The following is a 19,580-nucleotide window of genomic DNA, read 5'->3' as shown; positions in this document are numbered from 1 at the left end:
GAAATTGCATTCGGCAACGGTGATGGACAAATATCCAGCATGCAGCTTATTGAAACTTTCTCCCCAGTGTGAACCTGGCAGTGTGTCACAAGTGTAACATGCTGTTAGGTTTCACTGCTCATGTAATGGCCTCTCTGCAATGTTTCACTGCTGAGGTAATGGTTTCTCTGTAGCAGCAATGTTTAGGTTATGTCTAGAGATAACAGGATTTTGGAGTGCGGGGCTATTCAATGAGAGAAATGTTCTTTCTTGTGAGTTTGGAAGAGAGATTTTCATGGTCTTTTGCTGGGGAGAGATGAGAAGATGTGAATGGAGAGAGTGGGCCCTTTTTCTCTATTTTGTTTACTTCAGTAACCATATAGTCAAAGTAAGAATTATAAAGCTCAATCGTTTCATCGTACATTGTGTACCGTTTGTAATTTCAGGTGTCACGTACTCCATGACGGGAATGAAGAACCAGCAGAGATGGAAAACACTTTGGAGTCCAGTATCATTAGAAACTAACAATATTTATTAGTAACTATGCAATACAGTAATATAAATGTAGGTAAACCAAAGAGGTTAGTAATGATTACATAAAAGTAAGTGTGGAATATATATGTACAAAAAACCAAGCTTCTTTAAGTCTAAGGGTAAAAAGATACAGTCTTACGATGATGAGTAAAGTTCAGTTCAGTTCAGGGTATTGAGTTTGGCAGTGATGGAGAGAGAGAGAGAGAGAGAGAGAGAGAGAGAGAGAGAGAGAGAGAGAGAGAGAGATTTGAGTCTTCAGGTGAGCTGATGCCGTCGATCTTCTCATTGTCCTTCAAAATCCTTTAAAAGTCATTGACTGTAACTTTAACAAAGGGTACCGGTTTTCTGTGGTGGACTCATGGACAACTCCCCACCAGTCAACCCCTTTCCTCTTTCCACTGCAAGAGCGACAGATCAATCCGCCAGATCGATCCTCCAAAACCCACTTTTCCTGCAGCCACAACAATGCTCATTCAGTGTCCAAACATGTGTCTGAGATCTATCATCGGACTTCCTATTTTACCTTCCCGTGCTGACCATCAACTGTCATTCAAATAACTTCTCCCTCCTCTCTCTGTGAAAGAAATCCAAGCAGGCAAAAATCCTTGAAGAAAGTGTCAACAACCTGCTGAAAATCATAACATCGAGTGTCCATTAAATAACACCACCTTCAGTCACCAGAGCAAGTTACGAGCTGCTCAGTGCTGTCTCCAACTGAGCAGAAATCCTAAAGTTAACCAGTTCTTTCTCGTGCCTTCAAGTGACAGTCCAACAGTTAGTCTTTGTCTCTCTCTCTTTCAAAACAAGATATCGATGTTAAATAACTCTCTCTCTCTCTCTTTTCAAAAGCACAGTCAATAGGGGTAATTGAGCACAGTTCATAGGGGTAATTCAGGACCACGTCACACAGGGTACTGATTTGTAACAGGGGACACATGGCGCAGCACCACCCAAACGAGATTTCTGAAGTTTGGCCGGGCTGGGGGGCTATCAGCCCCTATATTAAGCTACTAGCTGAAGTGAGAGTTACATTATGTTAGATGACTGCGTGAATCGCTTCCCACATTCACAGCAGGTGAACAACCTCTCCCTAGTGTGAACTCAATGATGCACATTTGGTTGATGTGGCTGAGAGAATCTCTTCAGAAAGTCTGAGCAGGTGATCAGCCTCTCCCCAGTGTGAACTCGCTGATGTACCTTCAGATAATATGACTGAGTGAATCCTTTCCCACAGTCTGAGCAGGTGAACGGCCTCTGTTCAATGTGAACTCGCTGATGTACCTTCAGTTCAGATGACCGAGTGAATCTCCTCCCACAGTCTGAGCAGGTGAATGGCCTCTCCCCAGTGTGAACTCGCTGATGTAACTTCAGTTCAGATGACCGTGAGAATCCTTTCCCACAGTCTGAGCAGGTGAATGGCCTCTCTCCAGTGTGAACTGTCATGTGTACCAGTAGGTTGGATGACTGAGTGAATCCCTTCCCACAGTCTGAGCAGGTGAATGGCCTCTCCCCAGTGTGAACTCTCTGATGTACCTTCAGATGAGATGACTGAGTGAATCCTTTTCCACAGTCTGAGCAGGTGAACGGCCACTCCCCAGTGTGAACTGACCTGTGTACCAGCAGCTGGGATGACCGAGTGAATCCCTTTCCACAGTCTGAGCAGGTGAACGGCCACTCCCCAGTGTGAACTGACCTGTGTACCAGCAGCTGGGATGACCGAGTGAATCCCTTTCCACAGTCTGAGCAGGTGAACGGCCACTCCCCAGTGTGAACTGACCTGTGTACCAGCAGCTGGGATGACCGAGTGAATCCCTTTCCACAGTCTGAGCAGGTGAACGGCCTCTCTCCCGTGTGAACTTGCTGATGCACCTTCAGTTCAGATGAGCAAGTGAATCGCTTTCCACAATCTGAGCAGGTAAATGGCCTCTCTCCAGTGTGAGCTCGCTGATGCACCTTCAGTTCAGATGACCAAGTGAATCTCCTCCCACAGTCTGAGCAGATGAACGGTCTCTCCCCAGTGTGAACTCGCTGATGTAACTTCAGTTCAGATGCCCGAATGAATCCTTTCCCACAGTCTGAGCAGGTGAATGGCCTCTCCCCAGCATGAACTGACATGTGTACCAGTAGGTTGGATGACTGAGTGAATCCCTTCCCGCAGTCTGAGCAGGTGAATGGCCTCTCCCCAGTGTGAACTCTCTGATGTACTTTCAGATGAGATGACTGAGTGAATCCCTTCCCACAGTCTGAGCAGGTGAACGGCCTCTCTCCAGTGTGAACTCGCTGATGCACCTTCAGTTCAGATGAGCAAGCGAATCGTTTTCCACAATCTGAGCAGGTGAAAGGCCTCTCTCCACTGTGAACTCGCTGATGCACCTTCAGCTGAGACGAGCAAGTGAATCCCTTCCCACAGTCCGAGCAGGTGAACGGCCGCTCCTCGGTGTAAACTCGCTGGTGAGCCATTAGGTCAGATGACCGAGTGAATCCTTCCCCACAAATTCAGCAGATGACCAGCCTCCGCCCAGTGTGAACTGACTGGTGTGTCCACAGATGGGAAGACCGACTGAATTCCTTCTCACCCACAGAACAAGTGAACGGACTTGCCCAGTGTGAACTTGCTGGTGGATCTTCAGTTGAGATGACCGAGTGAATCCATTCCCACTGTCTGAGCAGATGAATGGGATCTCCCCCCCCCCCCGTGTAAAATGACGGGCATGCCAGTCGGTCAGATGATCGAGTGAATCCCTCCCCACAGTCTGAACAGGAAGGATGATCGAGTGAATCCCTTACTCCACTTCTTAAATATCTGGACAGAGACAGCAAAACTGGCGTGTTGTGTTCGAGATTCCTGTAGACAAATTCCTTGTCATTTTTAACCTGTAAAAAAAATTTACAAAATCCATCAATCAGTGTTGGACAACCTTTCAGATGAGGTCACTTGAGTTGTCAAGGTCTATTCTGGCATCATATTGTTACAGTGAAGTTCAACACAAGTTGGAGAGAGAAATCATCTTGTAACAGGGCACAGAGCTGGTATCTGGAGTGACCATCAAACTCTCTGATGCTCTTTCTGTCTCTATAAGAATGGGGCATTTCTGCCATCTCCAATCTGTGACCTGGCTCAGTTTGACTCTCTCCATTGGTATTATTCCCTGTTCCCACTGAGCTGCATGGGCTCCTGGCCCCACAGTAACTGAAATACTCACACAAATAGCCGGCAGTGCATTCCACGCACCCACCACTCTGTGTGAAAAACTTACATCTGACATCCCCTCGGTATCTATTAACAAACACCTTAAAACTATGCCCCCTCGTGTTAGCCATTTCAGCCCTGGGAATAAACCTCTGGCTATCCACACGATCAATGCCCTCATCATCTTATACATCAAAAAAGGCTCCAACCATAAACAAGAAATTATACATTGCTTTGAGGATTTGTTAGAAGTATACAAAATTATAAGGGTATGAATAGGATAAATGCAAGCAGCTTTTTCCAGAGGTTGGGTGGGATGACAACCCGAGGTCATGGGTAAGTGGGAAAGGTGAAAATTTAACAGGAGTATTTGGAAAAGCGTTTTACAGAAATGGTCGTGAGCGTGCGGAATGAGATGTCAGCACAAGTAGTGAATATGAGCTCAGTTTCACCATTTAAAAGAAGTTTGGATGGGAGCCTGGATGGTAGGGGTCTGAAGGGCAAAGGTCACAGTGCAGGTAGTTGCAGTAGACAGCTTAAATGTTTTTTCCAGCATTGACTAGATGGGCCAAATAGCCTTTTTCCATACTGAACTTCTCCATGTTTCTATGACAGAGAAGCTGGCCAAACTTGTCTGGAAGGGAAGAGTTGGGAGTGACAACGGAGCAGCAACGGCTGGAGTTTCTGGGAGCAATTCCGGAGCTGAGTGACCGATACATCCCAAAGATGTGGAAGCATTGGAAAGGCAGGAGGACACAACTGTGGATGAAATGAGAAGCCAAAGCCAACATAAAAGCAAAAGAAAAGGCAAACAAAAGAGGAAAAACCTATTGGGAAGCTTTTAGAAACCAACAGAAGACGACTAAATATAAAGTCAGATGAGCACAGGGCGTGGAACTATGATATTGTAGTCATTAAATGAGTCTTGTTAGCACCCAATAGTCTGAGGAATTTAGAGGAATAAAATATCTGGGGCCTCAATATCTCTTGAAAGGCAAGTTCCCTGCACCAGTTACCTTTCAACTTTTATTTTGACAGGCACAGACAAACTAGACACCCTCAAAATTTCACTTCTGAAGGCTTCCCACTTACAAGTACTCCTTTGCCAGGAATCAGCCGGTCCCAAACCACACTTGTCAGATCCTTTCTGATACCATCAAAATTGACCTTTCTCCGATTTAGAATCTCAACCTGTGGTCCAGACCTCCTTTTTGCCATATTTACTTTGAATCTCATGGCATTATGATCATTAATTTCTGTCACCAGCCCTGGATCATTTCCTAACAGCTTCTACGTCAGGAATTCTACTTACTGATTAAGGGCACATTTGACAAACTCTACCCCATCTAGTCCTTTTACAGTATGGGAGTCCCAGTCAATATATGGAAAGTTAAAATCTCTTACTGAATCAACCTTTGTTTCTTGACATGGTCTGCGATCTCTCTACAAATTTGTTCCTCTAAATCCCTCAGATTGTTGAGTGCAACCAAGTACCAATAATGGCTGCAATAACATAATTCCCTGTCCTAAGCTCATCTGGCTTTCCTACGATGCTTCTTGCATTGTGATATACACAGCTCAGCACATTCATCGCACCATGCTCAACCATTTGATTGCTGACTGTGTCTGATGTCTGAACAACATCTGACTGGTGCCAAGAAAACAGACTCTCCCCCATTGTCACAAAAACAAAGGAGCTGATTGTGGACGACAGGAGGAATGGAGACAGGCTAACCCCTATTGACATCAATGGATCTGGGGTTAAGACGGTGAACAGCTTTAAGTACCTCAGCATAAACATCACCAAGGATCTCACTTGGTCTGTACATACCGGCTGTGTTGTGAAAAGAGCACAACAGCACCTCTTTCACCTCAGACGGTTGAAGAAGTTTGGGATGGGGCCCCAAATCCTAGGAACTTTCTACAGGGACACAATTGGGAGCATCCTGACCGGCTGCATCACTGCCTGGTATGGGAACTGTACTTCCCTTAATCGCAGGAACCTGCAGAGAGTGGTGCGGACAGCCCAGCGCATTTGTAGATGTGAACTTCCCACTATTCAGGACATTTACAGAGACAGGTGTGTAAAAAGGGCCCAAAGGATATTGGGGACCCAATTCACCACAACCACAAACTGTCCCTGCTGTTACCATCCAGGAAACGGTACCACAGCAAAATGACCAACAGGCTCCGGGACATCATCTTCCACCAGGCCATCAGACTGATTAATTCATGCTGATACAATTGCATTTCTATGATATATTGGCGATCCTATGTATAAAATATCTGTTGTAAATTATGAAAATTACACATTGCACATTTAGATCGAGATGTAACGTAAAGATTTCTACTCATGTAAATGACTGGCGACTCTGTGCATGCTCTGCTGAGCAAACTGCCCTCTCCACTGTCCTATACACAAGAAACCCTTCTAAACCTCCAATCTGCTACATCTAGCAAGATCAACAACGCCTTGGCGAAGCTACTGACCCAGCTGGAGACCACCACGCCAGAATTGCTTCTTAGACTCCGGACCACACCTGGACCTAACCAGCGAGGCCCACCACATTCCCGGAGATCTGTGGTCTGCTACCGTGCCGAAGCACTTAGAGACACGGCCCATTTCGACCAGCAACTCTCCAGAGCAGACGACCACACAGAAGTGACGGCAGAGACCTCAAGGAACCCCAGACGCTTCCCCAGGGCGACCACCGTAAAACCCCATTGGTGGCTATCCACAGCTGCCGGAAGTGAGGCCTCCGCCGCCGACCTCGGAAATCGAGCCCGAGGCTCGGCTGGAGCAGAGGCCTCCACAACAGTGACTCGGCTTACGGACTTGTTTCAACCAGGAGCCCGGCCATCCGGGATTAAGTGTCGGCTTCGGGGCCCGACCCAATCGACAGCCCGGGCCCCCGGCAGCTGGAAGTGGCAGCGGAGCCTCCCCCGTCACTTGGTCCGACCTGGAGCTCCCAACGACGAAACCCACTGATCCAACCCAGTGGGATGCGTCCACCAACCTCAAAGAGCTGACAACAACACACTGCATCGATGGAGACCTGGAAAGATGCACTATTTACCAAGGAAACGTGGGAAAAGAACTGGGCTGCTGAACAGATTGAAGCCAAGGGGCTTCAGAGTCCCTATGCCCACCAACCTACCAGCTAATGTGCAAGCCAGAGAGAACAAGGTGAATGATCCTAAAGGGAGACTCACCTACTGCAGGGAGATGCAGAACTGCTGTGTATTCTGTTTCACCGAGACCTGGCTCTCCCCTGCCACCCCCGACTGTGCTATCCGACCAGAGAGATTTTCGATCCATTGCAGGGACCACACGGCATCTTCGGGCAAGGCGAGGGGAGGTGGTGTCTGCCTACTGATCAACACTGGGTGGTGCTCGGACACAGTGGCACTGACAAGTTCCTGCAGCCCGGACCTGGAACACCTGTCGGTGAAGTGTCATCCCTACTATCTGCCACGGGAATTCACCTCGGTCATACTGACAGCGGTCTACATTCCCCCCCAGGCGGACGTGGAGTGTGCTCTGAACATACTGTATGCCAACATCAGTGAACTTGAGACCAGGTATCCGGAGGCTTTGCTCATTACAGCCGGGAACTTTAACCAGGCCAACCTCAGAAAGGCGCTGCCAAAGTTATACCAACATGTCTCCTGCCCCACTAGAGGCCCGAATATACTTGACCACTGCTACACAGCAGTCAAGGATGCCTACCGTTCCGTCCCACGACCTCACTTCGGAAAATCGGACCATCAGGCCGTTCTCCTCCTCCCGGCTTACAAACAGAAACTGAAGCGGGAGGTCACGGTGTCAAAAGTAGTGTCACATTGGACGGAGGAAACGGATGAGGTCCTCCGTGACTGTTTTGAATTGGTGGACTGGTTAGTATACAAGGACTCGGCAGCTAACCTCGATGAGTATGCCTCAGCTGTCACGGACTTTATTTGGAAATGCACGGGGGACTGTGTGTCTCGCAAGATGATCCGGGTATTCCCTAACCGGAAACCTTGGATGAATTATGAGGTCAAGTCTCTTTTAAAGGCTGGAGCTGCGGCTTTTAGGTCCGGGGATACCAGTCGCTACACAGAATCCAGGCGTGAACCCCGGAAAGCCATTAAGGGCGCCAAGAGGCAATATCGAGCCAAGTTGGAAGCCCAGGCTAACCAGAGGGATGCCAGTAGACTATGGCAGGGTCTAAGTGAGATCACTGGGTGCAAAGAAAAGGCTGGGAATATCAATAACTGCGGCACTTCTCTTCCTGACGAACTTAACCTATTCTACACAAGATTCGAACAGAAGAGGAGCGTCCAGCTCCCTCCGGATGAACCGGACCTGGTGACATCGAGATTCATCGTCACTCAGGAGGACGTTAGAAGGGCCTTCCTGAAGATAAATCCAAGGAAGGCGACGGGCCCAGATGGCGTCCCAGGATGGGTTTTCCGGGCCTGAGCAAGCGAGCTAGCTGGAGTGTTTGCTGACATCTTCAACGGCTCCTTGCTTCAGTCTAAGATCCCCTCGTGTTTTAAGAAGGCAACGATAATCCCAGTGCCGAAGAAGAGCAAGGTGGCGTGCCTGAATCACTATCGACCTGTGGCTCTGACATCAATTGCTATGAAGTGCTTCGAGAGATTGGTTATGGCACACATCAACCACAGCCTACCGGTCAACCTCGACGCTTTGTAATTCGCCTACCGGAGCAACAGGTCAACGGCAGATGCCATCTCTCTGGCCCTACATTCCTCCTTACAACACCTGGACAATAAAGACGCTTACGTAAGACTCCTTTTCATTGACTACAGCTCTGCTTTTGATACCATCATTCCAAATAAACTGATTCCTAAGCTCCGGAACCTGGGCCTTAGCACTCAGATCTGCAGCTGGATCTTCAACTTCCTCACAGACAGGACCCAGGCTGTAAAAATAGGGGACAAACTACTCAGCCCCCTGCTGTACTCACTGTACACCCATGATTGTGTAGCCAAGTTTCCTTCACACTCAATATATAAGTTTGCTGATGACACAACAATTGTTGGCCGTAGCTCGGGTAATGATGAGTTTGAGTACAGAGAGGAAATTAAGAACCTGGTGGCATGGTGCGAAGACAATAACCTATCCCTCAATGTCAGCAAGACGAAGGAATTGGTTGTTGACTTCAGAAAGAGTAGCGGACTGAACGACCCAATTTACATTGGTGGTGCGCAAGTGGAACAGGTCAAAAGCTTTAAGTTCCTCGGTGTCAATATCACAAATGACCCGACTTGGTCCAACCAAGCAGAGTCCACTGCCAAGAAGGCCCACCAGCACCTTTACTTCCTGAGAAAACTAAAGAAATTTGGCCTGTCCCCTAAAACCCTCATTAATTTTTATAGATGCACCGTAGAAAGCATTGTTCTAGGGTGCATCACAACCTGGTATGGAAGTTGTCTGGTCCAAGACCGGAAGAAGCTGCAGAAGATCGTGAACACGGTGCAGCACATCACACAAACCAATCTTCCATTCGTGGACTCACTTTACACCGCACGCTGTCGGAGCAGTGCTGACAGGATAATCAAGGACACAACCCACCCAGCCAACACACTTTTCATCCCTCTTCCCTCCGGGAGAAGGTTCAGGAGCTTGAAGACTCGTACGGCCAGATTTGGGAACAGCTTCTTTCCAAATGTCATAAGACTGCTGAATGGATCCTGACCCAGCTCTGGGCCGTACCCTCCAAATATACAGACCTGCCTCTCAGTTTTTTTGCACTACCTTACTTCCCATTTTTCTATTTTCTATTTATGACTTATAATTTAAATTTTTTATATTTACTAATTTTAACTATTTTTAATATTTAATATTTGTAATCCAGGGAGTGTGAAGCGTAGAATCAAATATTGCTGTGATGATTGTATGTTCTAGTACCAACTGTTTGGCAACGATGAAGTATAAAGTATAAAAGTATAATTGTCCACCATTGAGAACATCTACCATAAACGCTGCCTGGGCAGGGCGAAATGCATTATCAAGGATGCATCTCACCTTAACCATGGACTTTTTACTCTCCTCTCATCCAGTAGGTGCTACAGGAGCCTCCGCTCCCACACCAGCAGGCACAGGAAGAGCTTCTTCCCTGAGGCTGTGACCCTGCTGAACCTCACATCACAGCACTAAGCAGTATTGCATCCGTATTGTATTGTCTCAGTACTTTTATATTTGTGTGCTGTAGTACTTACTTTTTATTCTCAGTTATTTTGTAAATAACACTATTCTTTGCATTTCCTGTCAGATGCTAACTGCATTTCATTGGCTTTGTATCTGTACTTGGCACAATGACAATAAAGTTGTATCTAATCTAATCTAAAAAAAAAGCAAAGGAGCTGATTGTGGATGACAGGAGGAATGGAGACAGGCTAACCCCTATTGACATCAATGGATCTGGGGTTGAGAGGGTGAACAGCTTTAAGCTCCTCAGCATAAACATCACCGAGGATCTCACATGGTCTCTGCATACCGGCTGTGTTGTGAAAAAAGCACAACAGCACCTTGCTCACCTCAGACGGCTGAAGAAGTTTGGGATGGGCCCCAAATCCTAAGAACTTTCTACAGGGGCACACAATTGGGAGCATCCTGACCGGCTGCATCACTGCCTGGTATGGGAACTGTACTTCCCTTAATCGCAGGAACCTGCAGAGAGTGGTGTGGACAGCCCAGCGCATCTGTAGATGTGAACTTCCCACTATTCAGGACATTTACAGAGACAGGTGTGTAGACAATAGACAATAGGTGCAGGAGTAGGCCATTCAGCCCTTCGAGCCAGCACCACCATTCACTGTGATCATGGCTGATCATCCACAATCAGTACCCTCCTCCTGCCTTCTCCCCATATCCCTTCACTCCGTTATCTTCAAGAGCTCTATCTAACTCTTTTTTGGAAGAATCCAGAGAATCAGCCTCCACTGCCTTCTGAGGCAGAGCAATCCACAGAACCACAACCCTCTGTGTGAGAAAGGGCCCAAAGGATATTGGGCCCCAATTCACCACAACCACAAACTGTTCCTGCTGCTACCATCCAGGAAACGGTACCACAGCGAAAGGACCAACAGGCTCCAGGAAATCATCTTCCACCAGGCCATCAGACTGATTAATTCATGCTGATACAATTGCATTTATATGTTATATTGACTGTCCTATGTACAAATTATTTATCATAAATTACTATAAATTACACATTGCACATTCAGACAGAGACGTAACGTAAAGATTTCTACTCCTCATGTATATGAAGGATGTATGTAATAAAGTCAATTCAATTCACCCTCTCCACTATCTGTCCTGTCTGGCTCCCATTCCCCCTACAATTTATTTTAACCACATCACCCCTCTCCCCACACTAGCACTAGTGAGCCTTACCACTGGGATATTAGTCCCCACTTGTTCTGTTCCCCAAACTAACAAATCCCCTATCACCCCTTTGACTTTCCTCTGTCAGTAATCCCCCCAACAGTTTCTAAAGTGGATACACCTGTTGTTGTGCGGGATGGACACAAGATTACTCTGCGATGGCTATTTAACCTCACTCCCCTTCCTGACTCACACCCAGTTTCCTGTGTCCTGCACCTTGGGTGTAACTCACCTCTCTTCATGTCACATGGAGGTAGAACAAAGGTGATTTTCTCAACAGCTGATGTAAAAGATTTTGTTCCCTCAGAGGGAAATGGAAATAAATCAGAAAGCGGACATTTACTTTGGGTGTATCTCACTTTACTTCATGTCATATCAATCACCCACCCCAACTCCTGGATGATCCGGAATTCATCCATTTCAAGTTTCAACTCGTTAAAGTGCAGGGTTACAAGCTGCAGCTGGATGTACATCCTGTAGGTGAGGGCATCAGGGACACTGGAGGTCTCCCCACCTTCCCACCAATGTCCCCTCTACTTTATAATGACCAGTGTGCACATAAAGCTTTTACTATGCATTTTTTTTAACTCAGTGACAACATGGGTAGAGTATACTTTAAGTAGAGAGGTATTCATTTTAACAGCTAGCAAATCACTGTCAATAAGAACTTTGATGTCCTCTGGGTTTGATGAAGTTCATCTGCACTCTCACACAACCTGTACAGTAGGCCTGCAGCAGGTAATGAAGGATTTTCTCTCCACAGCTGTTCCACACCAGCCATATGCGATTTGCTTGCTAAATGACACTTAAAAAGGTCAGATTTCCAAATATCACTCCACTTCTTCCCACTTGCAAATTCTCCAGTAACTTTTACATCACCACAATACACACAGGTAACACCAGTTTCTGTATTGTACATAAATATTTCCCCTGAACCCTCCCCCAGGTGACTGACGGTGGTGAACTCAGTGATGGCAATGCCAATGAATATGAAGGGAAGGGCAGTAGTCTGTCTCATTGGAGTCTGGCACATTTGTGATGTGAAAGATACTTGTTGCCCAGGGCAAAGGTGTTTGATATCATTATGTACCCAGAGAGAGTGGGACAAAACATGTTCTCACGGGTAGAAAGTCCAGAACAAGAGGGGGTGGAACAAGCAACAGACACAAAATGCTGGGGGAACTCAGCAGGCCAGGCAGCATCTATGGAAAAGAGTACTAATGCTGAGTTCCTCCAGCAATTTGTGTGTGTTGCTCGGATTTCCAGCATCTGCAGATTTTCTCTTGTTTGTGACTGGAGGCAGAACAAAGGTGATTTTCACAACAGCTGATGTAAAAGATTTTGTTCCCTTTCTCCGAGTTCCCGATCCTTGCATTTAGACAGCTGGAGCTCAGCTCTGTCTGAGAGACCCATCGGTTCCCATTCCCTCATCAGCCGGAAGCTCCCCGGGGCCCGTGTACGGATGGTGGGGCTGAGAGAGAGGGAAGAGAGCAGGACTGTCCCGGGATTGCGGGTCACGGAGTCCGGAGTCACAGCAACTACCCGAAGTCGGTGTTGAAAATTCTCGCCCAAGATACTCGCTCACCTGCGTCCGCTCCTGCTGCCGTTATCCCGAGGCCTTTTGTGTACTGTGCGCATGCGTGATATCCGGGAACCGCAACAATCCTGACGCCTGCGCATTTGATCGGTGCTTCCGCGATGGCGAAATTTTTTAACGCAGCGCTTTATGGGTAATCACGATACCATTAAGTGTATTTGCAAGCACCGGTTTCATGTCCGTACCTCAGTTTTTTTGTGTGTGTATCGAAAATTCAGTATCTATTTTAACGCAGATGCAGATATGAAACACAAGAGATTCTGCAGCTGCTGGAAATACAGACACGTAAACACAAAATGCAGGAGGAAATCTCCAGTTCAGGCAACAACTAAGCAGAGGAGTACACAGTCTAGGAATGCTGAAGGGGCTCGGCCTAAAAACGTTGTCTATTTATTCCTCTCCACATTTGCTGCCTGATCTGTCGATTTCCACCAGTAAATTGCGGAAATTAACCACCATTTTTCTATGAACCACTTTCCAAATGTTTCTGATCTTTCATTTGTAGCCACATCCCGCTGGTCTGATTCCTCTTCTTCCTCCTCCTTGTAAACTTTAGGTCCCATCTCTTTCTGGAGTCCCAAAGCCCTGACTCAGGCTGGCAACTCGTTGGTTTCTGAATCTACTCCATCGAAGATTCACTCGCTAGTCTGCTGTCAGACTTTAGAGGCGCATTGCAACAACCCGGCTGCCTGAGGCATAGACCTTTGAAATGAGTGAAAGTGACCCAAAACGTTGAAAAGAGTGGTGAAGAAGGAGTTTAAACACCTTAGTCCGGAGCCCTGGGGAACGTCAAAACCACAGTGTGCTCATCGTCTTATTCAGCCTGGAGAAAATCATGCAGGTGATTAGAGGCATTGGTCTTGTGAATAGCCAGAAACTTTTTCCCAGGGCTGAAATGTTTAACACGAGGGAGAATAGTTTTAAGCTGCTTGGAAGTAGGTACAGAGGAGATGTCAGAGCTGAGTTTTTTTAAACACAGTGGTGTGTGTATGAAACCCACTGCCAGCGACGGTGGTAGAGGCGGATACAATTGGTACATGGAGCTTAGAAAAATAGAGCGCTATGTGGTAGGTTTCTTGAGTTGGTTACATGGTCGGCACAACACTGTGGGCCGAAAGGCCTGTAATGCGGCGTAGATTTATGTGATTCTATGGAATTGAAGCGAAATCTCTTCTCCCACGGAGTGGTGACTAGTTATAGACTGTCATCACAGGGAGAGTGAGAGGGGAGCGGCAATGATAGGGCAGTGACAGAAACATGGGCAGGGACCGGATAGACTGAGTGGCCTCTCTAGTGTACGTTGTGAGTTCTGCTGAGACAGTAAGTACCTGCGACACGGGATTTGATACAGAACTGATTTATCTTTCACAGATCCACAATATTAAACACCAGTCTAGTTTGAGGCTAACATCAGCAGAACAGACTCCTCCAATGCTCAGTGACCAGGGTTCAGTCCTGGGTGAGATGAGCAGCCGCAAGAACTGCAGATTCTGACAGTAACAGTCAGCTGCCTTCAGTCACCGTGATGGTTAAACATTTAACACAGAGCTGATTTGAACTTCCTCCCTGATGTGATATTACTGGTGTTGCAGCAGCTGGGATGATTGAGTAAAACTCTTTACTCACTCCGGACAGAAATGTGGCCTCTATTTATTGTGAACTCACCGGAGCATCACAAGGTGGGTTAACTGAATGAGTCTCTTCGCACACACGGAGCAGGTGAACGGCCGCTTCCCAGGGCGAAGCTGTTGGTGTATCTGGGATGTCCCACTGAATCCCTTCCAAAATGAGAGCCAGTGAATGACATCACACTGCAATCAACGTCATGGCAATGTATCCAATCAGATCACGGACATGGACACGTGACCGGGCTCTCCTTGTAGCGAGTGGGGCGCCGTCTTCTCCAGCATCTCCGTCTCCACATTCAAGGATCGGCGACATTCAAGCGCTGGTGAACTGACAGATACAGCGGGACTAACGTGCTGTTGTGTTTGAGATTCGCATACAGAAATCCTTTGCCTTTTCTACCTGTTAATAGTTTACAAAGCACGTCAAGTGGGTGAAGGACATTTCAGCTGGGATAATTTTAGTCTCCGTGGTGACGTCTAATAGAAACTCTGTCGCAGCTCAAAACAGTTTGGAGGAACAACACCTCATCCTCTAAATGGCCACAGTTCAGGCATTCGGACACAATATTAAACTCTCCTCAAAACAAAGGAAAAAAAAATCAAACACCAGATGTGCACTGAGAGAAATATCGCGCAAACAGCTACAGTGCACGAGCGTGCACGGCCACGAGACAGTCGTCACTGTTGTCTCGGTTCAGCGCAGAGACGAGTAAACCTGAGAGGGGTTCAGGGGAGCGAGGGAGTGACGGACGCGCTGACGTGTGTCGGGAGGGGAGGGGATGACGGAGAGTGGGAACTGTATAGAGGAGTAAGGGGTTGTCGGAGACGGCGAGGGCGTACGGGAGGAGGGGGTGCCGGAGGCGGGGGATTGTTTGTAGGGATGGGAGGGTGCGACAGATAGGCTAAAGTGTATAGCGAGTGGAGGGGTGACGGAGGCTCTGAACTGGAAACGGGAGAGAGGAGTTCACAGAGGCTGATTGCGGCGCAGGGCAGGTAGGGGTGACAGAGTTGGGGAGGGCTGCGGAGGCGGGTGGAGGGAATGCAAAGTGGTGTAGAGTTGGTAGAAATGGCGGAGAGGGGCGAAGGAATGTCCATCTCTCACCGATTTTCCTTCCCTCTCTGCTCCAGAGGTCGATAAAGGATACACACACAAGTACTTCCAACCTGAAATGTTTGTTGCGCTTTGTGGAGACCCGCTGCTGACTCGCATTGAAAGGAAATGACACGGGGAACAATTGTCTAGTTCGATAACTCTGCATCCTATCCCAGAGAATCCTCCGCAGTAATGTGCATATCCCTGACGTGAGGTGGGTCCTTATGTTCCAGGATCATCCACCCGGCTTCTTCAATGCTATAATAACTTTTATCACTGGCTTTCTGGGGCATTGTTTGTGGTTAGAGAGAACACAAATGCATTGCTGAAGTCCCCAGTAGTGTTATCTGCTGGATCTCTCAATAACGTGCAGTGTAGCCCCCCAGGCTCTGGAAGGTTATCCACCTTAATGCTCTTTAAGAGACAGGGCACGATCTCCTTACTGGTGCGGTACAAATTTAAAAGGCATTTTCGATACGTACAAGATACTGAAAGTTTAGTCACAGACTTTTCCAGTCGGGAAAATACCTTTCAGCCCAGCTGCCAAAGCGATTGAGATGTACTTTCAGCTGATTCCTTTTTTCAGAGGAGATGGGTGAGACGTCGGCAGACGAAGCGAGTTTAGCTAGTCACCTGGTCCGCATAGATGGGCTCGGCTGAAGGGCCCGTGTGAACGTTAAAAGGGAAGGATCTCGTCCGAAATATCGAATCTATATATCTCAATAAATCCTGGCTGACCTGCTAAGTTTCTTGACATCAACCGAGATGCAACACAAAGCGTCATAGGAAGTCACTCCAGCCTGTGGCCATCAAACTTTACAACTCCTCCCTTGGAGGGTCAGACATCCTGAGCCAATAGGCTTGTCCTGGACGTATTTCCTGCATAAATAATTTACATATTACTATTTAACTATTTATGGTTTTATTACTATTTATTATTTATGGTGCAACTGTAACGAAAACTAATTTCCCCCGGGATCAATATAGGTATGAATATGAATATGACTATGGCTATGAATATGACTATTATGCATTCTGTTCTGGTTAGCATTCGGTAGAAAAGATGTTTTGCGCTGGAAGACTGCAGAGGAGATTCACCGGGATTGCTGGGTAGATGTCATGGGGTGAGATTGGGTTGTGTTGATGTCTGGTGTTAATCTACAGAGGGACCTTGGGATCCAGTTCACAGCTCCCTGACAGTGGCTGCACAGGATAATGGGATGGTAAAGAAGGCGTATGGCCTGTTTGCTTTCAGTAGTCGCGGCACTGAGTTCCAGTGTCAGGGAGTTATGTTGCAGTTTTATAAATCTCTCCTTTAATCACATTTGGCCTATTGCATTCTATTAGAGGAAAATGAGGATGCTTTGGACGGTTAGTAGAGAGGCTTAACAGGATGCTGCCTGGATAAGTGGAGACTGGGTAACCTAGGGTTGTTTTCCCTGAAGCAGCGGAGACTGTGAAAGGCCACACAGAAGAGTCTGGGAACATGGGATGCACAGACAGAGCGGGCAGACGGCATCTATTTTCCCTGAAGGAAGAGGGCATGCATTTAAAGTGAAAGGGGGAAACCGCATCACATACAAGAGAAAATCTGCAGGTGCTGGAAATTCAAAACAACACACACACACACACACACACAGTGCTGGAGGGACTCAACAGGCCGGGCAGCATCTATCGAAAAAATAAAAGTGCAGTCGACGTTTCTGGTCGAGACTCCTTTACTCCTTTTGCGCACTATCTATCTATCTATCTATTTATTTATTTATTTATTTAATTTCGTGTCATTTAGCATCACTTCCATCCTCTCCTGCTGTAATAAAACAACTTATGCAAGCCAGTGATGTTAACGCTGACTCAGAATGTTTAAACGAGATGTCCTTTACAAGTTTTTTTTTCCTTCTTATTGTGGCGGGTGTCTGGAAGGATTGCCGAATGTGATGGTGGAGGCCGATTCGATGAAGGTTATCAGATACCACATGAATGTGTAATAATGGAAGGATGTGCACCTTCTGCAGGCAGAAGGAACTGGTGTAGTTAGTCATGAACTTGTCAGTTCGGTTGGTTCAGAGTAACGCAGTGGGCAGGAGGGCCTGTTCCCGTTCTATACTTTTCCATGCAGGCGACACCACGGCTGTGCGGTGCGTGGCCAAATGGTTAGGGAGTTGGGCTCACGATCTGAAGGTGTTGTGTCTGTGAGGAAGGCACTTAACCACACACTGCTCCAGTCCAGCTAGCTGAAAATGGGTACCGGCAAATGCTGGGGGTTAACCTGGTGATAGACTGGTGTCCTATCCGGTGGGGGGGGGGGGGGGGGTAGTACTCGTACTGTCAGTCGCTTCACGCCACAGAAACCGGCGTAAGCACCGGCCTGATGGGGCACAAGGCTCGGGACAGACTTTAATTTTAACTTTTAACACCACAGCTGCAGTACTGTGTGCATCTCTGGTCGCCCGACTCTGGTAGGACGTGATTAATCTAGAAAGGCGCAGAAATAATTCACGAATTTGGTTGCCGGGATCGGAGGACCCGAGTCAAAAGGAGACTGTACAGTGACTGTGCAATGATCCCAACACCGGGGTCGATGCAGCACCGATTCTGCCCTCCGGCACCACAGGCCCGGCGGGCAGATTCAATTGTAGGTGACGTTAATGGTGGCAAATGGCACAACTGGTCCGTAATTGAAGCGGTGTGACGTAATTCACAAACACCGTCATTGAGTTGTTGTGCTCGCAATAAAAGGTGGTGCGTGTCGTAATGACCAGAGTGAAAGGGGATTACGACAAAATCTTGCGAACTCACAGTATATGTGCTCTGATCTCAAAATTTGTACCCGTCCCTGCAGACCTACAGTAGTGATTGCAAAATTAAGAAAAATACATGTGAATTGCCTCCCCTCCCTGAACTCCAGCCACACAGTGACTGTGGGTAGAACTTACCAACAGGATGGGTCACTGTAGTGGAGCTGTATTATAGACTCCAGTAGTCAGCGGGAACCTGAACTCTCACCGTCCAGCTTCCCAGAACCTATGGCAACTTTAATCGTTTCCATCTGGTTGTCTCTCAATGTCCGAAGTTCCAAGCAATAAATACCCAGACTGGACAAACTCTTCCGATAACTCAGACACCCTAGTCATGGCATATTCCTCGAAAATCTTTTCTGCTGCTTCCAGTTTAACCGCGTTCCGCTCTTTTCCAGTCTCTCTCTCTCTCTCTCTCTCTCTCTCTCACACACACACACACACACACAAACACACACACACAAACACACACACACACGCACACACACACACAAACACACACACACACACATACACACATACACACACACATACACACACAAACACACACACATACAAACACACAAACACACACACACACAAACACACACACACACACACACAAACACACACACACACACATACAAACACACACACACACACACACACACATACAAACACACACACACACACACACACACACACATACAAACACACACACAAACACACACACAAACACACACACACACACACATACAAACACACACACACACATACAAACACACACATACAAACACACACACACACACACACACACACACACACACACACACACACACACACACACACATATATATATATATAGACACTACAATATCGCACTTCTCCAAATCTCACCAGCATCACAGGTGCTCCACTCTCGTTTCATCACGAGAATGTAAGGGGAATAGTTTTTTGGTTTCCTCGTAATGGAAGGAAAGGTCTCTACTTTTTATTAAGCACATAACGCGAACGGGGCGCGTTTTATTCGCAAAATCTTACGAACTCACGGTAAATGTTCGCTGATCCCAGAATTTATACTCGCCCCTTCAATCCCGCAATCGTTTTGTTCCCATTAAGAGGTGGTGCCTGACATAATGACGAGACTTTAAGAGGATTGATATTCTTTTCCTCGTAATTCAGCTGAAGGTTTGAAACTTTTACAAAGCCATTAGAACGACTCGGGCGCGTTTTATTCACAAAATACTGCGAACTCATAGTAAATGTGCACTGATACCGCTAATGGGACCCGGCATTGCAGCCACCGAAAATGCACGTGAATTGCTTCTAATCCCTCAGCTCCAGCCACACAGTGACTGTGGGTAGAATTTACCAACAGGTTAGGTC

General features: G+C 47.2%; 1 protein-coding gene across 1 annotated transcript; it reads right to left on the bottom strand.

Moving 5' to 3' along the window:
* Positions 1-697: 697 nt before the first annotated feature.
* LOC140207480 (uncharacterized) lies at positions 698-12,749 on the bottom strand. The gene is made up of 2 exons (XM_072275997.1): positions 12,685-12,749; positions 698-3,387 (listed from the first exon to the last, which is right to left on the bottom strand). The coding sequence occupies exon 2, from the start codon at positions 2,971-2,973 to the stop codon at positions 1,615-1,617; it is 1,359 nt and encodes a 452-aa protein (XP_072132098.1). The 5' UTR covers positions 2,974-3,387; positions 12,685-12,749; the 3' UTR covers positions 698-1,614.
* Positions 12,750-19,580: the final 6,831 nt, after the last annotated feature.

The sequence above is a fragment of the Mobula birostris genome, chromosome 13, assembly GCF_030028105.1.
Source record: "Mobula birostris isolate sMobBir1 chromosome 13, sMobBir1.hap1, whole genome shotgun sequence".
NCBI classification, from domain to species: domain Eukaryota; kingdom Metazoa; phylum Chordata; class Chondrichthyes; order Myliobatiformes; family Myliobatidae; genus Mobula; species Mobula birostris.
This window is presented reverse-complemented; position numbering and strand designations above follow the sequence as displayed.